We start from the raw sequence: 22,665 nt of genomic DNA on the forward strand, positions 1-22,665 counted from the left end.
GTGAGAGCCCTCACCAACCATGGTAGTATTTTCAGTTGATCACTTTAACAGTTTTAGTTCATAAAGGTAATAAAATGTTAAGGCATCAAAATGTGGGGCAAAACGTGAACTTTAAAAGACTTGTTGACAAGTATCTGTTGATTCTCCAACATGTGTTGATTCTTCTAGGTGATGGGGATACATAAGACACAAAAATGACAAAAACTACTGTCCATACATTCTGTTGTCCCAAGATAAAGCCCTTGAACTACCTAAAAGTGTAAGAAACAGTTCATACTAGCACACTTACATACGCTGACCAAATTGGGCAATTAACAGAAGGCATCTTAAAAAAGGAAGCTCATTTATGGGGAAAACAATGGCATGAAGTGCCTGTTCAATCTTAATCTTCCCATCCATTGCAAAGGCAGGCAATTCGTATATCCTAGCCTTTTACCTTTAAGATGGATATGGGTAGTATAGATGTTCTATTAGTGACACAGCTTAGAACGTGATGAGTGCCTGGTTCCTGTTCTAAAAGCCAAAAGGGGCTGGTTGGATGTCAAGGCAACTTCTGAACCAGTTTCAGTCCTACCTAGTGAAACCAGGACAATCTCCAACTCCCATGCCTCACCCAATCCTGGCTTTAGAAGCAGGGTCACTTCCTACCAGTCCCATCTCCCCAAGATTGTCACATCAGACGCATCATCTCATTTCTCATTGGCTTGACTCCTAAAATGTGTTCCTAAGAGGCTATGATTACTGGTTCAGTTGGTTACCCTTGCTTAGAGACTACATTTCATTAATGCTAACAATTTATGACAGGTTTGCAGTTAGGTTTTGGTGACCAATTGTAATCATTTTTTTTAAAAAAAAAAAATGCTACTTGCTGTTCCTTTTCCATCTCTCAAGGTGAGGGGACCAAAATCAAAACGAAGAAAAAAAATTCATTAACCCTTTTACATCTTCACAGGTTCGGATTCTGTCCAAAGCCCTTTATAATCATTCACAATTCACTCAACACAGCTGGTGTTGTTTTGAAGAAAACGTCAGTGAAGAGTGATGGAGGGTGCTTTTAGATGGTCTGAGCCATCAGGAAAGGCAAAGAAAACCCCCCAAAAAGTCTCACTAAGGCTGGTCTCGAACTCGAGCTCAAGCAATCCTTCCACCTTGACCTCCCAAGTGCTAGGATTACAAGGGTAAGCCACTGTACCTGGCCCAGGAAAGGCCTCTTTAAGGAGACTGATAAAGGGGCAGCAAGCTGTACCAATTTCTATCACGAGCTTTCTAGGCAGAAGAAATGCAAACCCGCAAGAGACTGCAGTGATAAACACGTGGTAATAATCAGGGGCTTGAACGTGCAAGCCATGGTATGAGCTCTGGGTTTTGAGTGTGAAGCATTGCAGGATTACGTATAGAACGGCCTGGCGTCTACATTTCACTCTGCTGGCTGGAGAACAGGTTGTGTATGTGTGGAGGTGGGGTGGAGTGAACCTTGCAAGATCTGAGTAGAAGCAGAAAGGTTAGGAGGTTGTGGCAGGGATTTGGTTCAATGATCGTGGATTGGACTAGACATAAGGAATGTCTAGTCCCTTGAAACATTTTCAAAGACAGCTTGTGGGTCTTGATGGATTAAATATGGAGTATTAGGAAAAAATAAAGGATGACTTGATTTGGGTTTTGGGCAACTTTAACAATGACAGTGTCAATCACTAAACTGAAAAGACGACAATAATCTAAACACAAACCATGAGTTCTTTTCGAAGCACATGCCGTGTTAAGGAAAGCATCTAAGTGGACTGTTTTTGGGAACTCAGATATCAGGGCTAGAGATAATCTGGATGTCAAGTATAAAGTAGCACATGAATGGGATTTTTAGAGCCAAGAGCCTGGATGAGATCATCTAAAGGTCATGATCAGGAAAAGGAGGGTACCGCAAATTAGAGCAGGACCTAGAGTCCCAACTTTATGCCACAATTTTCACTAAAATGTTTCAGAGACTATTGAAACACACCGACTGATTAAAATTTTAGCAGTAATCTGTATTTTAGATTTCCTTACTCAAATACAAATTATGCATTCTAAGACTTTCAAAACAGTTCTGAAATAACTGCACAATATAGTCAAAACATATTTATTACTTTTCAGTGTCATTTTGTACACTCCCGTACAAATACAAGAATATAGCTGTATTTACAGGTATTGAAAAGAAATCTGTATATTCAAACCCAACATCTAAATACAGTAGCTGGAAGTCCTGAACTACAATAGTTCCGGTGCGCAGAGTGAATTACTTCCCGCATTGCCCTCTCCCCTTTAAGAAAGTCCCTAAAAGATATGGTGGTTTTTGAACATAATAAACTGTTTTGGAAATGGGTAACAATTCCTGGCAAAGTTTTAAGAACCTCCTTCCCAAGATTTTACAAGTGTGAAACATAAGATTTAAAAACATAAGATTTAGAAGAAAAATAAAACTACTCATTTGGGCTGTTAAAAGAAGCATAATGTCTTGAAACAGGGCTGAAACATGTTTTTAGTCTGGAATTACAGTCGTTTTACAATCAGGTTAGACAAGTTAGAAAAATAAAAAGCGTAGGAAAGCTGGATCTTCAGGGGAGTCTCTACCTTCTTTCATCAAATATATTATCAAATATAGTTACAATACCACAACATTTTAGAAGTTTGACTAGAGACTACTAATCTTTCAAAACAAGGGAGGAAAAAAAAGCCACTCAAGAAGTTCCCTAGAGGCTATTCAGTATTTCTAATTATCTGAACCAAGGTACATGTTCAAATCCATGGCCAACTAGATAAGGAATATTCCAGTCTAGAACATTATGCTTAATAGTTATTCCTATTCCTTAGTTACGGTTAGGAGCTGGATACCATGTCTGTATTAAGGTGCAACATTTAAAATATTTCCACAAAATTTTGTTTTCTGTGTTTAAAAATTCACTACTGGCTGGGCGCAGTGGCTCATGCCTGTAATCCCAGCACTTTGCGAGGCCAAGGCAGGCAGATCGCCTGAGGTTGGGAGTTCGAGACCAGCCTGACCAACATGGAGAAACCCCCTCTCTACTAAAAATACAGTATTAGCCAGGCGTGGTAATGCCTGTAATCCCAGCTACTCAGAATGCTGAGACAGGAGAATCGCTTGAACCCAGGAGGCGGAGGTTGCGGTGAGCCGAGATCACGCCATTGCACTCCAGCCTGGGCAATAAGAGCGAAACTCGTCTCAAAAAATAATAATAGTAATAATAATTCACTACTAAGAAATGTCAAATTAGGCGTTTTCTCCTAAATGTATGTGACTAATACATTTAGGGATGTAAAAAAAAAAAAAAATAGCTACACAGACCAGTAGACTATTAGCAAATCAAATTCAAATTGACCTAAATCACATTGCCATCTGATCAGGAAACATTTGCCTATTCCAACAAGCTGCTCACTTCTTTCCAGAAAAGATACAGTAAGGTTTCTAGCTTAACACAGCTCTTTGGGGTTTCATTTACATGCACTAGTTCAATTCAGCAGATGTTAACAATCTCACAGAGGTATGAACATGACAAGAAATTTGTCTTACATTTAAAAAGTACTCTTAAATTACAGGAAAATATCAGCTTCCAGTATAAGATTTTAATTCCTTTTAATTACACTGGAACATTTTTGTATTTTAGAAAACACCAACACTATCGTTTACAGTTAAGTTTTTGAGTTACTGAAAAGCCTCAACATTTAACTTCCATACTTTAAATATATGCTTAAAGCACAAGAACAATTTCAAAATTTATGTTAGCATCTGAGAATGTAGTAACATTGACACTAATGTCTAACATAAAAAATAAGCTCTTGGTGCTGGCAGTTTTGGAAGCACGTATCTGCCCCTTCGGAAAAAACAAAAAAAATCACCAGAAAACTCTAAACCTATTTTTAAAAAAGGAATGAAAGAAAGAAAAAACACCTTTCTAAATCAGATGGCAAGATTTTGAGGGTAAAAGATTTTTTGTGGGTGATTAAGTATTTTTTTTTTCATGCAGAAACCCTTGTGACTTGATACATTACTGGCAGTGTGAAGCTAAGGCCATGTGACTAATATTTTAGCAAAGGAAAAAAAAAGTCAGGTAATTTTATAGTAGCAATAGTTTCTTTTTTTATTTTAATATACTTTAGGAAACAATATACAAAGCTGTGCTTTCCTGCTATTTTCAGATAACAGCAGGAAGCTCCAATTACACAAATTTAGCGTTTTGTGATGGCTAAGAACAGCAGTCAGCACCAGACTTGAACAGTTAGCTACAACACAAACATCCTTCCAAATGAAATGTAATAGCAAGACAAGTAAACCAGGGTTTAACAAATGACAACCACTTGGGAAGTGACTTAATCATTCTTGTTGAATTTCTTATTTCATTAAATATCTTATACACAATTTCCTGTTAATATGTTTTAAACAAAACCTCCCTTAAGGAATTATTTCAATAAAGTATAAATATTCAACAAGAACAGTTCGGATAAAGAATCCCCAGGTAGTTCAAATTCTAATGTGCATTGACCGAAGGAAAAGAAAAATAACAATTTTTGTTTGTTTTAACATGTTTATTACAACAGATACAATTCACATCTGACTAGCTCTGTTTCCTCTTTCCCCTCCCACAACCATGTTCATTGGGCCATTTCTTTATATTTGAGCAATCAATGTACTTTAAGCACACATGCCTGTCCAGCAGTACTTTTAAGTCCATTCTTACGGGGTGCAAATGGATTTCAATAATTTATACAAACAAGTAGGTTATGCTCAATCACTGCAATTTTAAGCTACTGTACACAGGAATGAAAAGGTTATAGAAAAGTGCCATAGCAACAGTGCCTTAAGAAAGGAGATAAAGAAGAGCCTTAAAAAAAAATGGATAAAATCAGAATTTCAGAGGGAAATGGAACACACGGGAAATGAAAAACATTTCTCTGCAAAACAAATGGAGAAGCACTGCTCTTGATCAGGTGCAAGTGTGGAAACAGTTGTTTCATATTTTGTACACTGCCCATATGGTTCAAAAATCGTATCCTTAGACACAGATCGCCTGGCGCTTGCACTGAATTTTTGAAAATGCAAGATTTCTGAATGATAAATTAACCCCCCCAATTTTTTTTTTTTAAAAAAAGCTAATTTTGCAGACAGGTTTACATGTAAAAGGCTAGGTATTTAGCCACCTCAGCATTGATTAGTTTTGGATGTCTAAGCTCTGTTACACATGGCTTCCCATGGCTTCACTCTACAAAACATATTTACAACGTGAAGGATACATCTACAAGAAATCTACATTTCAAGGGTTTTACAAATCAATCTTGTATCTTTCCCCTGAATTGACTCTCACAGACCCCGTCCCCTTGTCATTTCCTTTGCCCAGCTTAACGGTCCAAAGTCTACTTAAATGCAGCTCAAAAATGTTAAGATTGGGCAACAGATTTACAGTTCCTGTTCTCAAAACCATGTGCAATTATTCACATCTTCACACCATGAAGGAATTCTGATTTTTTAGCTTTTCAAGTTCCTTAATTTGTTGTCTCAAAAATAGTATCCTGAAAAATAAAAGCAGACATTAGAATCTGTGTATATATACAAATATTACTGAAAACCCAAACTTTTATAATTACAATTTTTTAAATTAAAACAAGTGATTTCTAATTAAGGCAAATTTTTTTAATAATTTAACTATAAATTAGTTTATAGTTAAGACAAAGTAAATATTTAATACATAATATCTATTAAAGTATCAGGATGGTGAACGGATGTTTTATTTATTTATTTATTTGGATTGATTATTTATTTATTTACTTACTTACTTACTTACTTACAGAGTCTTGCTCTGTCGCCCAGGCTGGAGTGCAGTGGCACGATCTTGGCTCACTGCAACCTCCGCCTCCTGGGTTCAAGCAATTCTCCCTGCCTCAGCCTCCCGAGTGGCTGGGATTACAGGCACACACCACCACGCCCAGCTAGTTTTTGTATTTTTAGTAGAGACAGGATTTCAACATGTTGGCCAGGCTGGTCTTGAACTCCTGACCTCAGGTGATTCACCTGCCTTAGCCTCCCCAAAGTGCTGGGGTTACAGGCGTGAGCCACCGCGCCCGGACTTTTCTAACAATTTCTTAATAATTCCTTTGGCTATATAGACTTAAAATTTATTACTTTATCAACCGTATCATCACAAAGAAAGCAGTAGCTATTATACATGAAATAAACCTATACTGCATGTTTTCTGGCCCACTATATAGTAAAGAGTAGAATTAACCAGGTGTAAGAGATTAATCATTTAGAAGAGCAATTCTCAATGTAGATGTAGGTACATAAAAATGAAGCCAAAACCCAAAAATTGAAACACACAAACCCCACAGTTACCCAGATTCCCATGAATGTAAAAATATTTCCTGTTTTTACTCCTCTCTTCTGGGAACTGTAATATTTATTGCCTGTAGACATGAATTAGGCATAATCAGGCTGGCTTGATATCTGACTGTATATACTGTTTCCTAAGATGCAATGACAAATTCCTAAAAGTAGAATGATGTAACAAGCCAAAATGAAGTTTATGGTAGAATTACTTTCAGAGCAATCTGAGAGTACAAGAACCCAAGTTGTTACTCAAAGAGTACCTCTAGATATTTTAGTAACTGTAAATAAACTTACTTTTTCAAGTTGTACTATAAACTCCATTTGGTATTTACTAAATATTTATGGTTTCTTGACAAGATTAACTCTACCTGTAACTCTGTGACTTGTACAGACAGGACATAAAGCCACTGCCAAGTCTGTCCTCAATTCTGTAATAGGCATTAAAAAAAATACCTATGCTATTATTATTGTGACGTAGATATTCTACTTGAGTGAAACACTAGATCAAGAAATGCAACACAAGAGTTCAGGTGAAAAATACTGAGACAGCAGATACACTAAACTTGCTGGACAAATTCTTTCTATACTTTTCAAGAGATCTATTGATGATGCAAGGACACATAATCTGAAATTTCGATGGAAACACCCTCAGCAAGAGAGGACATTTATAAGTAGTTGTGGTCAATATTTCATTTTTAATATATTATTGCAGCTTATGGAGTTATGAGAAAAGACTAATGAAGCATTCATCATGGTTTAAGAGAAAATCGACAGGCTTTATCCGTCACGAGGAATATTAATAACTTATGAAAATGCAGCGATAGAATGTGATCAATGTATCAAAGAGAACTTTACATTTCATAAATAATTTACATTCTTTAGTTCGATTTAAGAATCATAATCCTGAGCAACATAAAAATATATTTCAGTGAAAGACTTACCTTTGCTCTCGCAAAGTTGCTTGAATTTCACATACTCGGACTAAAGATCTTAAATTTTTTAATTCAGTACAAATTTCTGACATGTGAATAGTTCCCATGTTATGCGCTTCTTCACGTAATCTTGATGCCTGTAATTAATGAACAAAACATAAAATATAAACATTAACATACACAAAATAACACATTACATTTCTGAGTACAATTTTATATTTAAGGTTAGAGAATAAATCCTTCTCACTTAAATACACAAAAATGTTGGTGAATCTAATGGGGAAAATTAATTTCTTTTAAGAAACTGTCTATAAGGGTGGAAGGTACTTATTTTAGTATTTCTCTTCCAAGTTGGAGAAAATAGGATTTCCAATCTGAAGCTAATACAGCACTAAGAAAGAAGGACGCATAATTTGTGGTTAATAAAAGATGCTGGGTCAGCCAAAGAGACTGTCATTTCTGCAAGTTCAGGAATTAAATATTGATTCAAGGGCCTCACTATACTCCTCTCTATTGTAAGACACACAACATATTATCTGTAAACTTTCGAACACCCCAGATGGTCAGTTATCTGATAAAAAGAGGCAAATCGACAGTAACTGGAATGTCCTAAGATGTCTCATCCCAAAGCAAAATAAAACATTTTTTGGGCGGGCGGGGGGGGGGAGGGGGGGCAGGGATGACAGAGTCTCACTCTGTCACCCAGGCTGGAGGGCAGTGGCACAATCTCGGCTCACTGCAACTTCTGCCTCCTGGGTTCAAGTAATCCTGGTGCCTCAGGCTCCCGAATAGCTGGAATTACAGGTGCATGCCACCACGCCTGGCTAATTTTTGTACTTATGGTTAGAGATGGAGATTCACCAATGTTGGCCAAGCTGATCTCCAACTCCTGGCTGGCCTCAAGTGATCCACTTGCCTCGGCCTCCCAAAGTGTTGGGATTACAGGTATGAGCCACTGCACTTGGCCAGTAGATTAACGGTGCTAATGGGATTCTGAAACTATCAGAGCAGCTGAGTGAAAAAGTACACTGGCTTTGAGCCACATCACTGTGTTAATGGGGTGACCTTGGGATCAAGGTTTTATCGACTATTTGATCTTAAGGACTTCAATGGCAAAATAAGAAAACTCTATGTACACTGCTTAGCTATTTTAAGAAGTAGAGAAAATAAATATAAGGCACTAAGCACTGAGCTAACTGCTGAGTACTTGACAACAGTGGCTATAATTACGTTAAAGTATTTTGTAAAACCAAAAAAGTTACCTTATATGTCAAATATTTTTAAAATGACTACAAAGTTAGAGATTTGTTATTTTAAGTATTGCTTGAATTCAGTGGTCCACACTGGATTTTCTAGAAGTTGATTAAGTTCTGTTTTGCTAATCACCCAAAGGTAAAATCTAGGCTGTATGTTAACATACCTGCTTCTCTGCATGATCTGCAGGCCATCCTTGAACGTGTTTTATGAGATTTTCACTGAAGTGTGCTGCTAGTGCAGGCGTTAATGAACACGTGGATCGGGCAGAAGAATTCTGTGGTACAACTGTTGCATTTGATGCATTACTACTATTAGAAGTATGATTGGGACCAGGTGATGGACTTCTCTGGCTACTAGAAAACAGAATTGAATGTGTAGTATGTTTAAAAGTAGTTTCTGGGTATCCTTATCCTAGAAACTGCATGTTAGCACCTTTTATTAACTTAAAGATATCCAAATTCCTAAGAAAAATTTGTTATTTTAACGTCAAATAAAGAGAATTAACAATCCAAAGTATATTATTCCTCAAAACACTTTAGGGGGAAAAAGCCTTCTTAACACGACTGTCAGAGTCTAATGTAAACCGTACTCTCTAAATCTGAGAGCAGAACCTGTTAACTTTGTGTACCACAAACACTAATAAGAATATAACTAAAAAATGGTCACATTTTAACAGCTATAGATATAATGCACATCTGAAGACTGTCTCATATACATCTAGGTAAGGGGAAAATACATATTGCCTTTGTTCAACGTCAGAACTGCTGAATCAGAGGGTGAAATAATGTGAAGCAAAATACAAACATTTTGTTGGATAGCACTGAGCAAGCATAGTGGCAAAACAAAACCAAAAAAATAACACTCTGAGATTGTTTATCTTCTTTTAAAACTGAATGGTTTGGGCCAGGGTTGGGGATATGGTGGCGAGAACCAAAAAATTTAATCACCCAAGTTGATCTCCTACCTGCTTCACCAGACTTGGCTCTGAATGAATTTCAGTTATTTCCAAAAACTAAATCTCCCAAAGGATGAAGAGTTTTCATCACTGAGGATATTTAAAATAATACTGCAGCCTCTAAAAACAATTTAAAAGAAGAATTTCCCAAAAATGTTCTGAGCAATGGCAACATTGCTGGAGTAAGTAGACAGCTTCCCAAGGTGATTAGTTTGAAGGGAACAACTCTCATTTGGAGGTATAAGTTCTGAAATGCTTGTTTAGAAAACAACAATAAAAACAACAGTTCAATTATTTTGCTACCTCATAGCATGAAATAAAAAATAGGAAAATCAATCAAATGAAAACCATTCATTCAACAAATGTCATTTAAAGTTGTGTTGCTAATGAACAGAGAAAAGTGCTAACACAATACAGCAGTATACAACTATCTAAAAGTCATCTGTATAGGGTCACAGTTAAGCTACTGGAAAAGCCTGACATACACGGGAAACATTGGCCCAAGTTTTAGATAGGAGACTTTGGCTTTCATCAATATACTCAAACCAAAACTGCTATGAGGAGGTTACAAAGCAATGTAATTCCAACAAATATTGTAAAATCATGTGCCTTTCTGGTACAAGTATCACAATTCTTTACCCCATCATATTCCACTGTGTAAAATTTTAAAGAGCCACTTTCTTCAAAATAACCCGGGCTTTACTATTAGAGACAATAACCTACCTCTTGTATACAGGTTTGTCTTTGTAAATTTTACAACGTGTAAGCCTACTTTAGAGTATTCATGGAGTTTAAAGTTGTTATATTTTACAGATATATATTCAAACAATGCAATATACCAGTATACTATCATTAAACAAAACAATGTGGTCTCAATATACAATATCGACCTACCTTGAGCGCTGAAGACTTCGAGGAGAGACAGGTTCATGACCTTGCTGCTTGTCAGCAGTTACAGGCTGCTGTGTGGCTGACTGTGACACTGGTCCTTGTTTAACTACTGGAGTACTAACCTGAAATGTCAAAATCTGGTGAGATGGTCTCCAAATCTAATCCACATCTCTCCCCCCAAAATCTAGGAAATCGTCTTAAAACATGTAAAACGTGGTGTTTTAAAGAAGACTGTCAAGTTCTAAAACTTAGATCTCATTTCTTTGTAAAAATGGCCCAAGGTCATAAAATTACTTCCCTATCAAACCAGTGTAAGAAACTAGCTCTCCTCCTTTACAACTCAGTTTTCTTTCCAATACATTATTATCTCTTCTGATTTGTTACTTTTATATCAATAAAAGTAAATATGTATACTACCACATCATACACATATGGATGCTTACATTTTAATGACATGGAGAAACAATGTGATTCGGCTATCAGAAAATGAGTTATGGCCCATATCAAGTTCATCATGAGTGTTTTTCAAAGAGATGTTACTCTACAGAGGTAGACTGAAGTCCACGATTGCCAATCAGGATACATATTATATTCAGAAACCACAGAGAGAAAATAAGCAGTTTAAAATATAAGCTCTAAATTGAGGCACAAAGGCAGATGGAGTCCTTTGTGATTAAGCCACACCTCACTGCTGTTTTTCTTTTGGTGGGGTGAGGGGATATGATTAATAATTCTCCCTAACAAATCGGGAGTGTCCTGCTTAACTTCTGAATATTACCTATCAATTCTAGTCAAGTCTTATAAAGAACATTATAGTAAGCATTAAAAGCTCAAATGTTCAATTATTTTAAAAACAACTTGAACAAGTTTTTGGAACACAAAAAACTGATAGCTACCTGTTCAAACGATTTTTTTTTTTTTTCTTCAAGACACGGTCTTAATCTGGTTGCCTAGTCTGGAGTGCAGAGTGACGTGATCTTGGCTCATCCCAACCTCAAATTCCCAGGCTCAGGTGATTCCCCCACCTCAGCCTCCTGAGTAGTACAAATTGCCATGCCCAAGTAAGTTTTTTTGGTTGTTGTTTTTTAAAGACAGAGTTTCGCTCTCTCGCCCAGGCTGGAGTGCAGTGACGTGATCTTGGCTCAACTGCACCTCCACTTTCCAGGTCAAGTGATTCTCATGCCTCAACCTCCTGAGTAGCTGGGATTATAGGTCTGTGCCACCACACCCAGTTAATTTTTGTACTTTTAGTAGAGACTGGGTTTCGCCTGTTGGCCAGGCTTTTTTCAAACTCCTGGCCTCAAGTGATCCGTCTGCCTCGGCCTCCCCCAGCAAATTTTCAAATTATTTTTGTAGAGATGGGGTCTTGCTGTATTGCCCAGGGCCTAACTGAATCCTCCTGCCTTGGCCTCCTAAGTGCTGTAATTATAGGTGTGAGCCACTGCACTCAGCCTGCTTAAAGGAGTTGAAATGCTCAGTTTACAAGTGACTATAAAACCAATACTGTCACTTATTTCACTTTTAACCACTATTTACTATACTCTTAAAATATCACCCTGAAGACAAGTTCTAAGCTCCAAAACTAACGTTATCTTTTGCCAAAACTCACATTTTAATTCTTTCCTCCTTAAAATACTGGTGAATGATAAGAACTGCATGACAAACTAACAACTGTAACTTGGAATTTTAAAAATCAATCTAAACTGACCCTAAAACATGCATTGATCAATGGCCAAGGTAGGGAAGGGATGAACAAACGGGAAGACTTAAAAGCTGACCAACCACCTCTTTCAAGTTGTATTTCAATGCATTTTTATTTTTGGGCTGCTGCTTAAGATCTTACAAAGAATTATTTGGCATTAAAAAGTTTAAAACAGCCCACTGTTTCAAAACTACTCAAAAGAAATTCCTCCTATATTTACCATTTAGCCCAGCAATTTTCTAACTGCACCTATGGAGCCAACCATGTGAAATTCTGCTGGGACAAATACAGGCAATGTAAGCTTAGTAAAATGGGTCCCTGTATTCACAAACACCTAGGTTTCAAATTCTGACTCTACCACAAAAACTAGACTTAACTGAGAGTCTGATTTTCTTATCTATTAAATGAAGCAAGTAATGCTCATGATGTGAAAGTTAAACATACATTAAGTTCTTAGCACAAAAACTGCCTCATTTTTGAAATACAAATATGGAAAAGTTGCTGGAAAACATGTTCACTCATGTCTTTTGGAGTCTGAAAATTCTACAAATATCAAGACTCACAGTATACCCTCTTTATCTCACACTCCATGTGACAAATCCCAAAACCATTAGGGAACAGACTCAGATGGTGTATTATAGTAGCACAGATTCAAAGCCCCCCTCTATCCCTCAGTGAACTGAGAAATTCTAGGCTGCATCTACTATCATAACTGTCATCCATTCCACCACTACACCTCATTCTCAAAGAGCTTTTTCAGTAACAGATTCTAAAATGTTATTGATTTTCCAAAAGCAAGTAGTTTCTTTCCCAAATATCCCTCAAAAGTGACATACCTTTGGCTGTGATGAAACAGGAGGAGTACTGATCAAGGGTTTGATGGGGACTGTGTTAGTTTGAGGTGTGCTTATTCTTGGAGAAACATATGATCTTGGGGATGATGCATCAGACGTTAAAGACATCGGAGACTGATTAGATGGCTGGGCTGTAAAAGAGGGAAGCAATTAATTTTAAAGAAAAACAAAATAGAACAAAAAAACTAAAGTGCTTTGTAATATATGTGGTAACAATCTTTGTATCACTCTAAACCCCCCACCCCCATATTACCCAGAGAACACTTATTGGAATAAATCAGAATCTGACCTTCTCACTGGGCCACACTGACTAAGTGAGCTGTGTGTTCAGAGGTAAGCACACCCAGTGTGGCCCACTCTCCTTTATGTGGCTGGAACAGGAAGCTAGGCCTGAACCTATTCTCACATGGAAGGCCTCCTCACCATCCTTATTTCTTCTTTCTTATTCTACATTTAGGCCCAGGTATCCCACGCAGTCTCCTGCTCATGAGGCTAGCCAGAGGGTTGCAAGAGTCTTTGCACCATTATACTTCCATTCCAGACAAGGCATTCCTGCTGTTTATCAGCTTTCTGACAAAGTGACCCTTTCACTTCCCATTTGCTCCTACGTGTATCTCTCTCCATTTGGATACCTTCATGAAGAGGGATATCTAATTCAAGGCAGAAAATGAGCATTTCCATATTATCCAGTCAAAAAACATCTAACGTCAATCTGAACCAAACTTCAACTCTTCAAATACATGCAATGTTTCACAAAGATATATGTATGGCATATCATAGTTTACTTTCAGCTTTGGCATAAAAAAACTCATTAACAAAGTCTGAATTAAATACTGTATTAAATAATTACAGATTTGATGGCAATACCTTAAGACAAATGTCAAAGCTTGCTTCATCTAAAAAGAAAGGAAATAAAAATACTACTGTATATGCCAGTTGTTACCAAAAAGAAAAAATTATTGTAGCTAATCTCTTAAAAAACCAAAAAAAGAAAAAAACTACATACGAAAATTCCAAATCAAAACTAATTCCAAAACAAAATCAAGATACAACTGTAGAGATATCTAAGATGAGTAAGAATACCTTGTGTAGAAAGCTGAGCAGCTTGAGAAATCAGAGACGTTATGTTGAAAGCAGATGGTCCAGCAGTAAGAAACTTATGAATTATAGACTGCAGAGAGGCTTGTGTCACAGCTGCTGTAAGAACTAAAAACACATTATTTCATACATTCATATAAAAACAAGAGGCTTATGTGGCATTAGTAACAACTTGACAAGGAAGAGAACCCACAAGAAATTGGAATATTTCAACCTAGAACTCTCAAAATAAAAGCCTACTAGATAGGAGTAATACAATGGGTCCCAAGATGTGAAACAATCTGAGGCAGAGAAAAAGAAACTTAATGGATTTACAATAAAGGTAAACCAAGAGTTTCTTTTACACTAATTAATTAAGATGATCACCTGAACAAAGTCTCTACAAAATTTAATGAGTGTTCATAGGAACTTCTGATTACGTCAGAAACCTATTTGTATGTGACTGTTCAGTATGTTACATGAAATTAACTGGATAAACCATTGCTATTTCATATGACTGCCTTTCTAGACAAGCTGGCCATTCAAATCCTACATCAAGATCCAGCCTAATAATCTAAAAATGGATAAAAAAAGGGAGTATTGGCTGAACATGGTTAGCTCACACCCAGCCCTTTGGGAGGCTGAGGCAGGTGGATCACCTAAGGTGAGGAGTTCGAGACCAGCCTGCCCAACATACTCAAACGCTGTCTCCATTAAAAATGCAAAAAATTAGCTGGGCATCGTGGCAGGTGCCTGTAATCCCAGCTACTAGGGAGGCTAGGGCAGGAGAATAATTTGAACCTGGGAGGCGGAGGTTGTAGGGAGGCGGAGGTTGCAGGGAGGCAGAGGTTGCAGTGAGCCAAGATTGCGCCATTGCACTCCAGCCTGGGCAGCAAGAGCAAAAACTCCATCTCAAAACAAAACAAAACAAAACACGTATTTAGAAATACCATGTATTTTTGATGTGTAAGATATTTCATTATTGACATTAACTGTTATTTCTTCAAGCATTTATTTTGGAGACAGGGTTGTGCAGTCACAGCTCACCACAGCCTTCACCTTCCAGGCTTAAGTTATTCTCCCACCTCAGTAGCTGGAACTACAGGCGTTCGCCACCACGCCTGGCTATGTTTTTGTATTTTTAGTAGAGATGGGGTTTCACCATGTTGCCCAGGCTGGTCTCAAACACCTGGGCTTAAGTGGTCCACCAGTCTCGGCAAGTGCTGGGATAACAGGCATGAGCCACGGCATCTGGCCTCCTCAAACGATCTAAAAGCCCCACTTTGCCTAAATGAAACATTTATCTACCACACAAGAGAACTGTGTGGTTAGAGAATAAAATAAAAATACAAAAAAAGTAAGGACAGTAAGAACAGACTAATGACCAACTAGCCTGAGATAGCTTTATTTTTAGGATAAGAACTTAACCACTTAACACTACTTTTAAGTATATTATGTGAAAATGTACACCAAAAGATTGATCATTTTATTTTTATTTATTTATTTTGAGACGGAGTCTTGCTCTGTCAGCTAGGTTAGAGTGCAGAAGTACCATCTCAGCTCACTGCAACCTGCGTCTCCTGCGTTCAAGCGATTCTCGTACCTCAGCTTCCGGAGTAGCTGGGATTTACAGGCATGTGCCATCACGCCTGGTTAACTTTTGTATTTTTAGTAGAGATAGTGTTTCACCATCTTGGTCAGGCTGGTCTCAAACTCCTGACCTCAGGTGATCCACCTGACTTGGCCTAAAAATTGATCATTCTCAACAGAAAATTTTGCAATGCTCTTAAGAATTAACGTGTGACTCTGAATAGCTTGCAAATTAAACCACATCTATTTTTATTCAGACTTTTTCAAAGTGGCTGCCTAAATATTCTGAAACATAAGTAGCATTACTGAAAAGCAAGGCTGGAATTAAATAATGCAATTCACCAGAAAAAAATGACAACATTTTATCTAGTACCCATCTCCTCCCTTCTCAGAATTTTTTAAAAGTGTTTTAAGTAGCTACCCGAATTCCTACTTTTCTAGTAATTAACATATTTTAAATATTCTGAGTAATTATTTATACAGATTTTTTAGAAACATACCAGAAGTTTTTATACCAATTTCAACAAATGCTCTATTGTTTTGATGTAAAATTTCACCATAAACATTACGTACATAGAATGGCTTATCTCCAGTAACTACCAGATGCATAACAAGTATTGAAAAATATACACAAGATCCAAGTACCACTAAATCATACTACCAATGGTCTTAAACTACAGTGGATATAAATTTCCAAACTCAAACAAACAAACAAAAAAAACAATGTTCAACTATAAATTTCAAAAGAAAACAAAGACCATTCCTAAACTGAGGATTTTACTACTTACATAACTTTGCACAATGCAAATAAATTTTTAAAAACTTACGAAGATTTACCTTCATTTATTTTAGATATGTCCACATTAGAATTATTAAGCTGCAGCGTGGCTTGCAAAGCAGGAAGCAATTGTCTAAGAAGATTTGGGTCCTGAAGTAAGGGAGGTATTGGTGACTGTGGAACAGGAGAAACAGGGACCGCTGAAGCAGATGTTGGAGGTGCAGATGTGGGGTTCAGTCCAGAGGCAGAAGATGTGGAAGGAGTTGTGCAAGAATGTGATACGGATTTGTCTCCTGATGTAGATTCTAAATAAAAAGACAATAAACCTGAAAAATTAATACTTAAATAGAGAAAATCAGAACAAACATCAAAAGAATATCTCTCATGTGCCAGACGCCTCACACAAGTAATCTCATTTAACCCTTACATTGGCGCACACAGAGGATGCTCAGTAAATATCCAAGTAACTAGCATAATGATTTAGACATTTCTCACTCTATTTCGTAGGTAAGAAAGCTGAACAACGAAGGTCAGATAAACCTGAAGCCATAAAACCTGGTAAATCATACCCATATCTGATTTGAAAAGTACCAATCTGTCCACTAGCAATGCTATCTCAAAGACATTTATTTATTAACCACATATTCAAGTAAGCTTCCATTAGGATGAAGGGACAATATAATTCTACAGAATTTAATTTATATCTCATAAAATAAGGTGAAAAATGTTTATGGCCACAATAACAACCTACCTAAATATGACATTGGTCTTAACACAAATCAGGATAGGTACACCAAGGTGATTACAACCAGAATGGGCTAAAGACATGATGAGAAAAGACTTTCATATACTTAATAACTGAGTTTTATAACTACATACTTCCCTTCTGTAATTCAATATATAAGGCAATGAGCTATTTGTTTCAATTAAAGATTATTAAAATTAAAAAGGACACTTTCATAGTAAAAACAACCCACCTTATAGTATTTAGAAATAAAGGATGTATAAAATATGCATGGAAAATTATTTGAAGGCTGTTGTTTCAATTATTTATATAGATTTAATGTAACTGTAATCAAAGCCCCAAGAGCACTGTTAATAGTATTTGACAAGCTAGTAACATAAATCCTGAAGATTCCATATCCTGAAGAAAAAGAACACTGCCAGCAGGACATGTCCTGCCAAATATAAAAACTTACATTTAAAACAAAGCCAGTTAAAGGTAGACTGAACTTTTGTGTAGGTATTTAAGTCTTTAAAACTATTAGAGGAAAACACAGAAAGGTATCTGTAACACCAAGCAGAAGACGTGTAAAGTTACAAAAAGCAAAACAATTATATTCAAAGTGGTAATCAGAATATTTAAAGAACTTCTGTAAGTCAAAAAAGACAAACTGTCCAATAGAAAAATGTACAGAAGACATTATTTCAAAGAAGGAACTTGAATGCCTAGGAAATTCAAGAAAAGATGCTCAACTTCATTCAGAATCAGGAAAATGTAAAATAAAGCAACATAACCCTTTACACTCACCATAATGCAAAAATTTAAAAGTCAGACAATGCCAAATGTAATGAGAACATTTACTTAACATTTCTGGTGGATAATAAATTGATACAACCACACTGGAAAGTAATTTGGCATTATTTAGAAAAGTTGAAGACACAAACACTACATGACCCAGTAATTCCCCTTTAGGTACACATCCTCAGAGAAACTCAGATATATGTAAATCAGGAGAAATATTCAAAGACTATCAGAACAGCATTGTTTGATTTTAGCACAAAACTAGGAACGATCTATTTCTTCAAGATTTTCAAGATCATATATACAGTAATAGCAAGCTTACTGAAAACAGACTTGCCTATGAGTCTTTTTACACTACTATAATGGTCAAAAGAACTAGGGATAATAGCTCTCTAAAATGTGGATCTTATGCCTGATTTAAGTATAGTTCTATAATGGTCAAAAGAAACTAGGATAATAGCTCTCTAAAGTGTGGATCTTATAGCTGATTTAAGTACAGTTCAAAAATGTGGTGATTAACCATGATGAACTCAGAAGGACTAAGATATTTTTATTTGTGTAAGGGTATACACTTTTAAAGGAGGGTGCTTGAATCCAGGAGACTGCCTATTATTTTCCATTTTGCTGCTCTGGATTCATAGACAAGCATAAAGAAACTCGAATAAAACGATAAAAGTTTTCCTTGTGAAAATTCTGCTGTCAGATGGATGTGGTGGCTCATGCCTATAAACCCAGCATTTTGTGAGGCTGAAGCAGGTGATTGCTTGAGCCTAGGATTTCAAAGACCAGCCTGGGCAACATGGGAAAACTCTGTCTCTACTAAAATTACAAAAAATTAGCCAGGTGTGGTGGCCTGCGCCTGTGTTACCAGCTACTCAGGAAGCTGAGGTGGGAGAATCACGAAGTCGTGGCTGCAGTAAGCCGTGATCAAGCCACTGCTATCTAGCCTGGGCAATGGGAGTGAGACCCGGTATTTAAAAAAAAACAAACAAAAACCCACTGCTGTCAGCTATTGTATTTTATGCTGCAATCAATTACAGAGTCTATTAGCAGTATTCTCCAGTTCGCATCCCTCTTAAAAGTTCTTTCACACACAACTTGGGGGCATCCTGATTAATATTAAAATGAAATACACTATTTCTACTTACTGCATGAATTAAACTAGTATTAATATCCCCCTGAAATTATCCTCATTCTTTATTTCTGTAAATTTTCTTCTGCTTTTAACAGAAACAAGTTGGAGAAGAAAGCGCAAGGTGTTTACAACTTTATTTGGTGCTACCAAATCTACGAGACAGGAAAAATTAACAGAAGGGCTTAAAACTCCTTCAGTGTTGCTCATCAAGCCAAGCAAAAGCAAAAATACTCCAAAATCAAAAACAAATACACATCATCATTAACAAAAAATAGCAAAAACATCCTTAATTTCTATTTAATAAGTTTATTTACCCCAACGATAGACTTCTTTTGCAGTTTTGGGGAATTATAGGTGAGTAGTGTGGAAACCAGTTGATCTTACTTAGTATTTATGAGACTCTTGGGCAAGTGACATCTCTGAAGGCCAGAACTTCTCTATGAAAAGGTTTGATTTTATTAAACCTTCTAATAAAGGTATTAGTCCTCAACAGATTGCTCATCGGAATCACTTTTAAAGTTAAAAAACTAAACGAAACAGATACCTGGGCTCCAAGTCACATCTACTGAACGGAAGCCTGGGCACATCTAACAACTTGTAAAAATTATGTGTGTGATTCTGGCACTACTTGCTGTTTACGCAAAAATAGACTGGAGAACCTCCAAGGTTCTTTTTAACTTTAAAAACAAAGCAAAAAAGAAAAAATATAGCGCAATGTGGGAAACTGAATTGAATAAGGATACAATCAAGGACAGAAGCAAAATCTTTTATCCATGCAGGTCTACAGCATGCTGTATTGACACTTTATTGAGCCACTCACTCAACCAAAGACATACATACAAACGTCCTTCCATAGCATGTTGCAAGTTATTTACATATTTCTTATGTTACACGCCTCAATCTACATAAATAATACTAATAGCGGACTGAGTTTCATAATACAAACATAAAATGCTATTCTGAGAGGTAATTTTTATAGTTTTATCACTGAAATATTATAAAAGGTAGAAGTTTTACATTTAAAGTGTTGGTTGGGTGCCCCTCCCCTTTGGTTCGGAGTGCCCTTACTCCAAATCTAGCATATTACTCAGTATCTTCTATTACATACCATTTATTATCCCTTCTTTGTACTAGGAACATGAGCTTCCTCAGGAGAGGAACTGTGTTGTACTTTTTTTTTTTTTTTTTTTCTGAGATATAGTCGTTCTCTGGCACCCAGGCTGGAGTGCAGTGGCACGATCTTGGCTCACTGCAATCTCTGCCTCCCGGGTTCAAGTGATTCTCCTGCCTCAGCTGGGATTACAGATGCGTGCCACCACACCCAGCGAATTTTCTGTATTTTTAGTAGAGATGGGATTGTGCCATGTTGGCCAGGCTGGTCTTGAACTCCTCGCCTCAACTATCTGCTCATCTCGGCCTCCCAAAGTGCTGGGATTACAGGCATAAGCCACTGTGCCCGGCCTGTTGTACTTTTCTCTGTAGCCCTTGTAGAAAACAGGACTCAGCACCAAAATGGCATCAACATAAACTTGTTGCCTGGATGCCAGTTAATGACAGCATTCTTCAACACAGGTAACAGGAGCATGTACACGTGCATTTGCATTTAACTTCTAGGCCAATCATCTTTACTGGCCTCAAAACTGATAATGCTAAACAACAACAACAACAAAACCTGATAATGCTGGGAAGGTAGTCCTTACGCTTCCATCGAGGTAACAGTCAAAGAAAATGATGAACAGCTCATTTTATGCTATATTCATAAAGCTAACTATGTAAAGACAAATTTAACTTATTTTAAATAATCTTATAAAAATAACTCAAACCACCTTTTGTAAACACAAAGGCAAAAAAACTTTGGAGTAATTTTTTAAAATCAATGTATTTTTAGCATACAAATATCTAATTCTAATTAACACTTTCATTTGTCTGAAATCTTTTCGGCTAATTTGTTAGGATATGAGGCTAACATGCTTAATAACATGTTTTACATGTTTGCAACAAATTGAACATAAATACAAAATCCACATCTTTGAAAACAGCTCAACACAAATGAATTTACATAAGAGAGAATGCAGTGTTTCTCATTAACAACTCAGTTCAATGCATTCTTCTGCTCTAGAAGAGTATCAGCCCGACTCTCATTGCTTCAATGCAAACTTTTCCAAGCATTCAGGAAACCTAGACTACAGATCAAGCTCGTCCATGAGGCCTAGGACAGCTTTGAATGTGGCTCAACACAAATTTGTAAACTTTCTTAAAACATGCAATTTTTTAAAAAGCTCATCAGCTTTCATTAGTATATTTTATGTGTGGACCAAGACCATTCTTCCAATGTGGCCCAGGGAAGCCAAAAGATTGGACACTCCTACTTTAAATGGTCTTTCATAATCATTCTTTGGTAATGGAATAATACCTGGTTTTAGCTCTAGTGTTGACTTGTGTGTGCCTATGATCTTTCAAAGGATATTTTGTGATCTCTTCCTAAGCTATTTTTCCTAAGCTATTTATCCTTCTAGATCTCAACGCATTTATAAATGTACATAAATACGCTGATGTTTTATAAGACAGTATCCTTTTTTAACTTGTTTTATTCAACTGAGAAAATCTTCATGTTAATACATACAAAAGATAAGCAATTTCCAACAGACATTGCTAAAGTGACATCCCATACTAGCAAGACCCACTTACACACTCCCACATACTGTGCTTCCCAGGAACATTCCATTGTTGTCACTAGTCTCAAGAGTGAAAAATATCCTCATAGTAATCTTAATTTTCAACATGCACTAGCAATCTTTCTCTTGCATTGTTTTTATCCTGGTAAAGTATACACAGCATCAAACTTATTATTTTAACCATTTTACAAGTATAAGGCAATGTCATTAAGTACATCCACGTTTCTGTGCAACTATCATGACTATACGTCTCCAGAACATTTTCATCTTCCCAAACAGAAACTTAACACCCACTCCCACCCCAGACACCACCGAACAGTCCCTGGTAACTACTATTCCAGTTTCTGCCTGTATGAATTTGCCCATTCTAGGTACCGTTGTATATGTGGAATCATAAAATACGTATCCTTCCCCTCCTGGCTTATTTCATGTAATATTCTTAAGGTTCATCCATGTTGTATGCAGCATGTATCAGAATTTCACTCTGCTGATGAACACCTGATTGTTTCTAATGTCTGTCTGTTGTGAATTACTAGGAACAACGACATGTAAGCATGTTTGAGTCTCTGCCTTTCTTTGGGTATGTATCTAGAAATGGAATTGCCGGATCCTACACATAATCCTATGTTTAACTTTTTGAAGAATTACAAACTATATTCCAGAGTAGCTGCATCATTTTACACTCCCACCAAAAGTACAAGGGTTTCAATTTTTCCACATCTTCCGAAACACCTATTTCCATTTTTTAATTATAACAGTCTTCCTAACGGGTATTAAGTGTTATTTCACTATGGTTTTTGAATTGCATTTCCCTAATGACTAATGAGGTTGAGCACCTCTTCATGTGCTTACTGGCCACCAGAATGTCTTGTTTGCAGAAATGTTTATTTGAGTCCTTTGCCCATTTATGAACTATGTTGTTTT

The 22,665-nt window shown here is 36.7% G+C and overlaps 1 protein-coding gene across 10 annotated transcripts in view; it reads right to left on the reverse strand.

Annotated features, from left to right (window-relative positions):
* Positions 1–4,104: 4,104 nt before the first annotated feature.
* Positions 4,105–22,665, reverse strand: part of WAC (WW domain containing adaptor with coiled-coil) — an 87,118-nt gene continuing 68,557 nt past the window's right edge. For 6 of the 10 annotated variants that reach the window (XM_023194669.3, XM_023194670.3, XM_023194674.3 and 3 more), the window contains 7 exons: positions 16,466–16,711; positions 14,045–14,167; positions 12,944–13,092; positions 10,409–10,527; positions 8,723–8,912; positions 7,312–7,439; positions 4,105–5,556 (listed from right to left, as the gene is read on the reverse strand). In XM_023194669.3, coding sequence (XP_023050437.1) covers positions 5,487–5,556; positions 7,312–7,439; positions 8,723–8,912; positions 10,409–10,527; positions 12,944–13,092; positions 14,045–14,167; positions 16,466–16,711 — 1,025 coding nt within the window. In that variant the 3' untranslated portion in view covers positions 4,105–5,486. The remainder of the gene's footprint in view (positions 5,557–7,311; positions 7,440–8,722; positions 8,913–10,408; positions 10,528–12,943; positions 13,093–14,044; positions 14,168–16,465; positions 16,712–22,665) is intronic. The other 4 variants (XM_023194673.2, XM_023194666.2, XM_023194672.2 and 1 more) reach the window with 2 other exon arrangements.

Source organism: Piliocolobus tephrosceles, chromosome 9 (genome assembly GCF_002776525.5).
Source record: "Piliocolobus tephrosceles isolate RC106 chromosome 9, ASM277652v3, whole genome shotgun sequence".
Lineage (NCBI taxonomy): Eukaryota > Metazoa > Chordata > Mammalia > Primates > Cercopithecidae > Piliocolobus > Piliocolobus tephrosceles.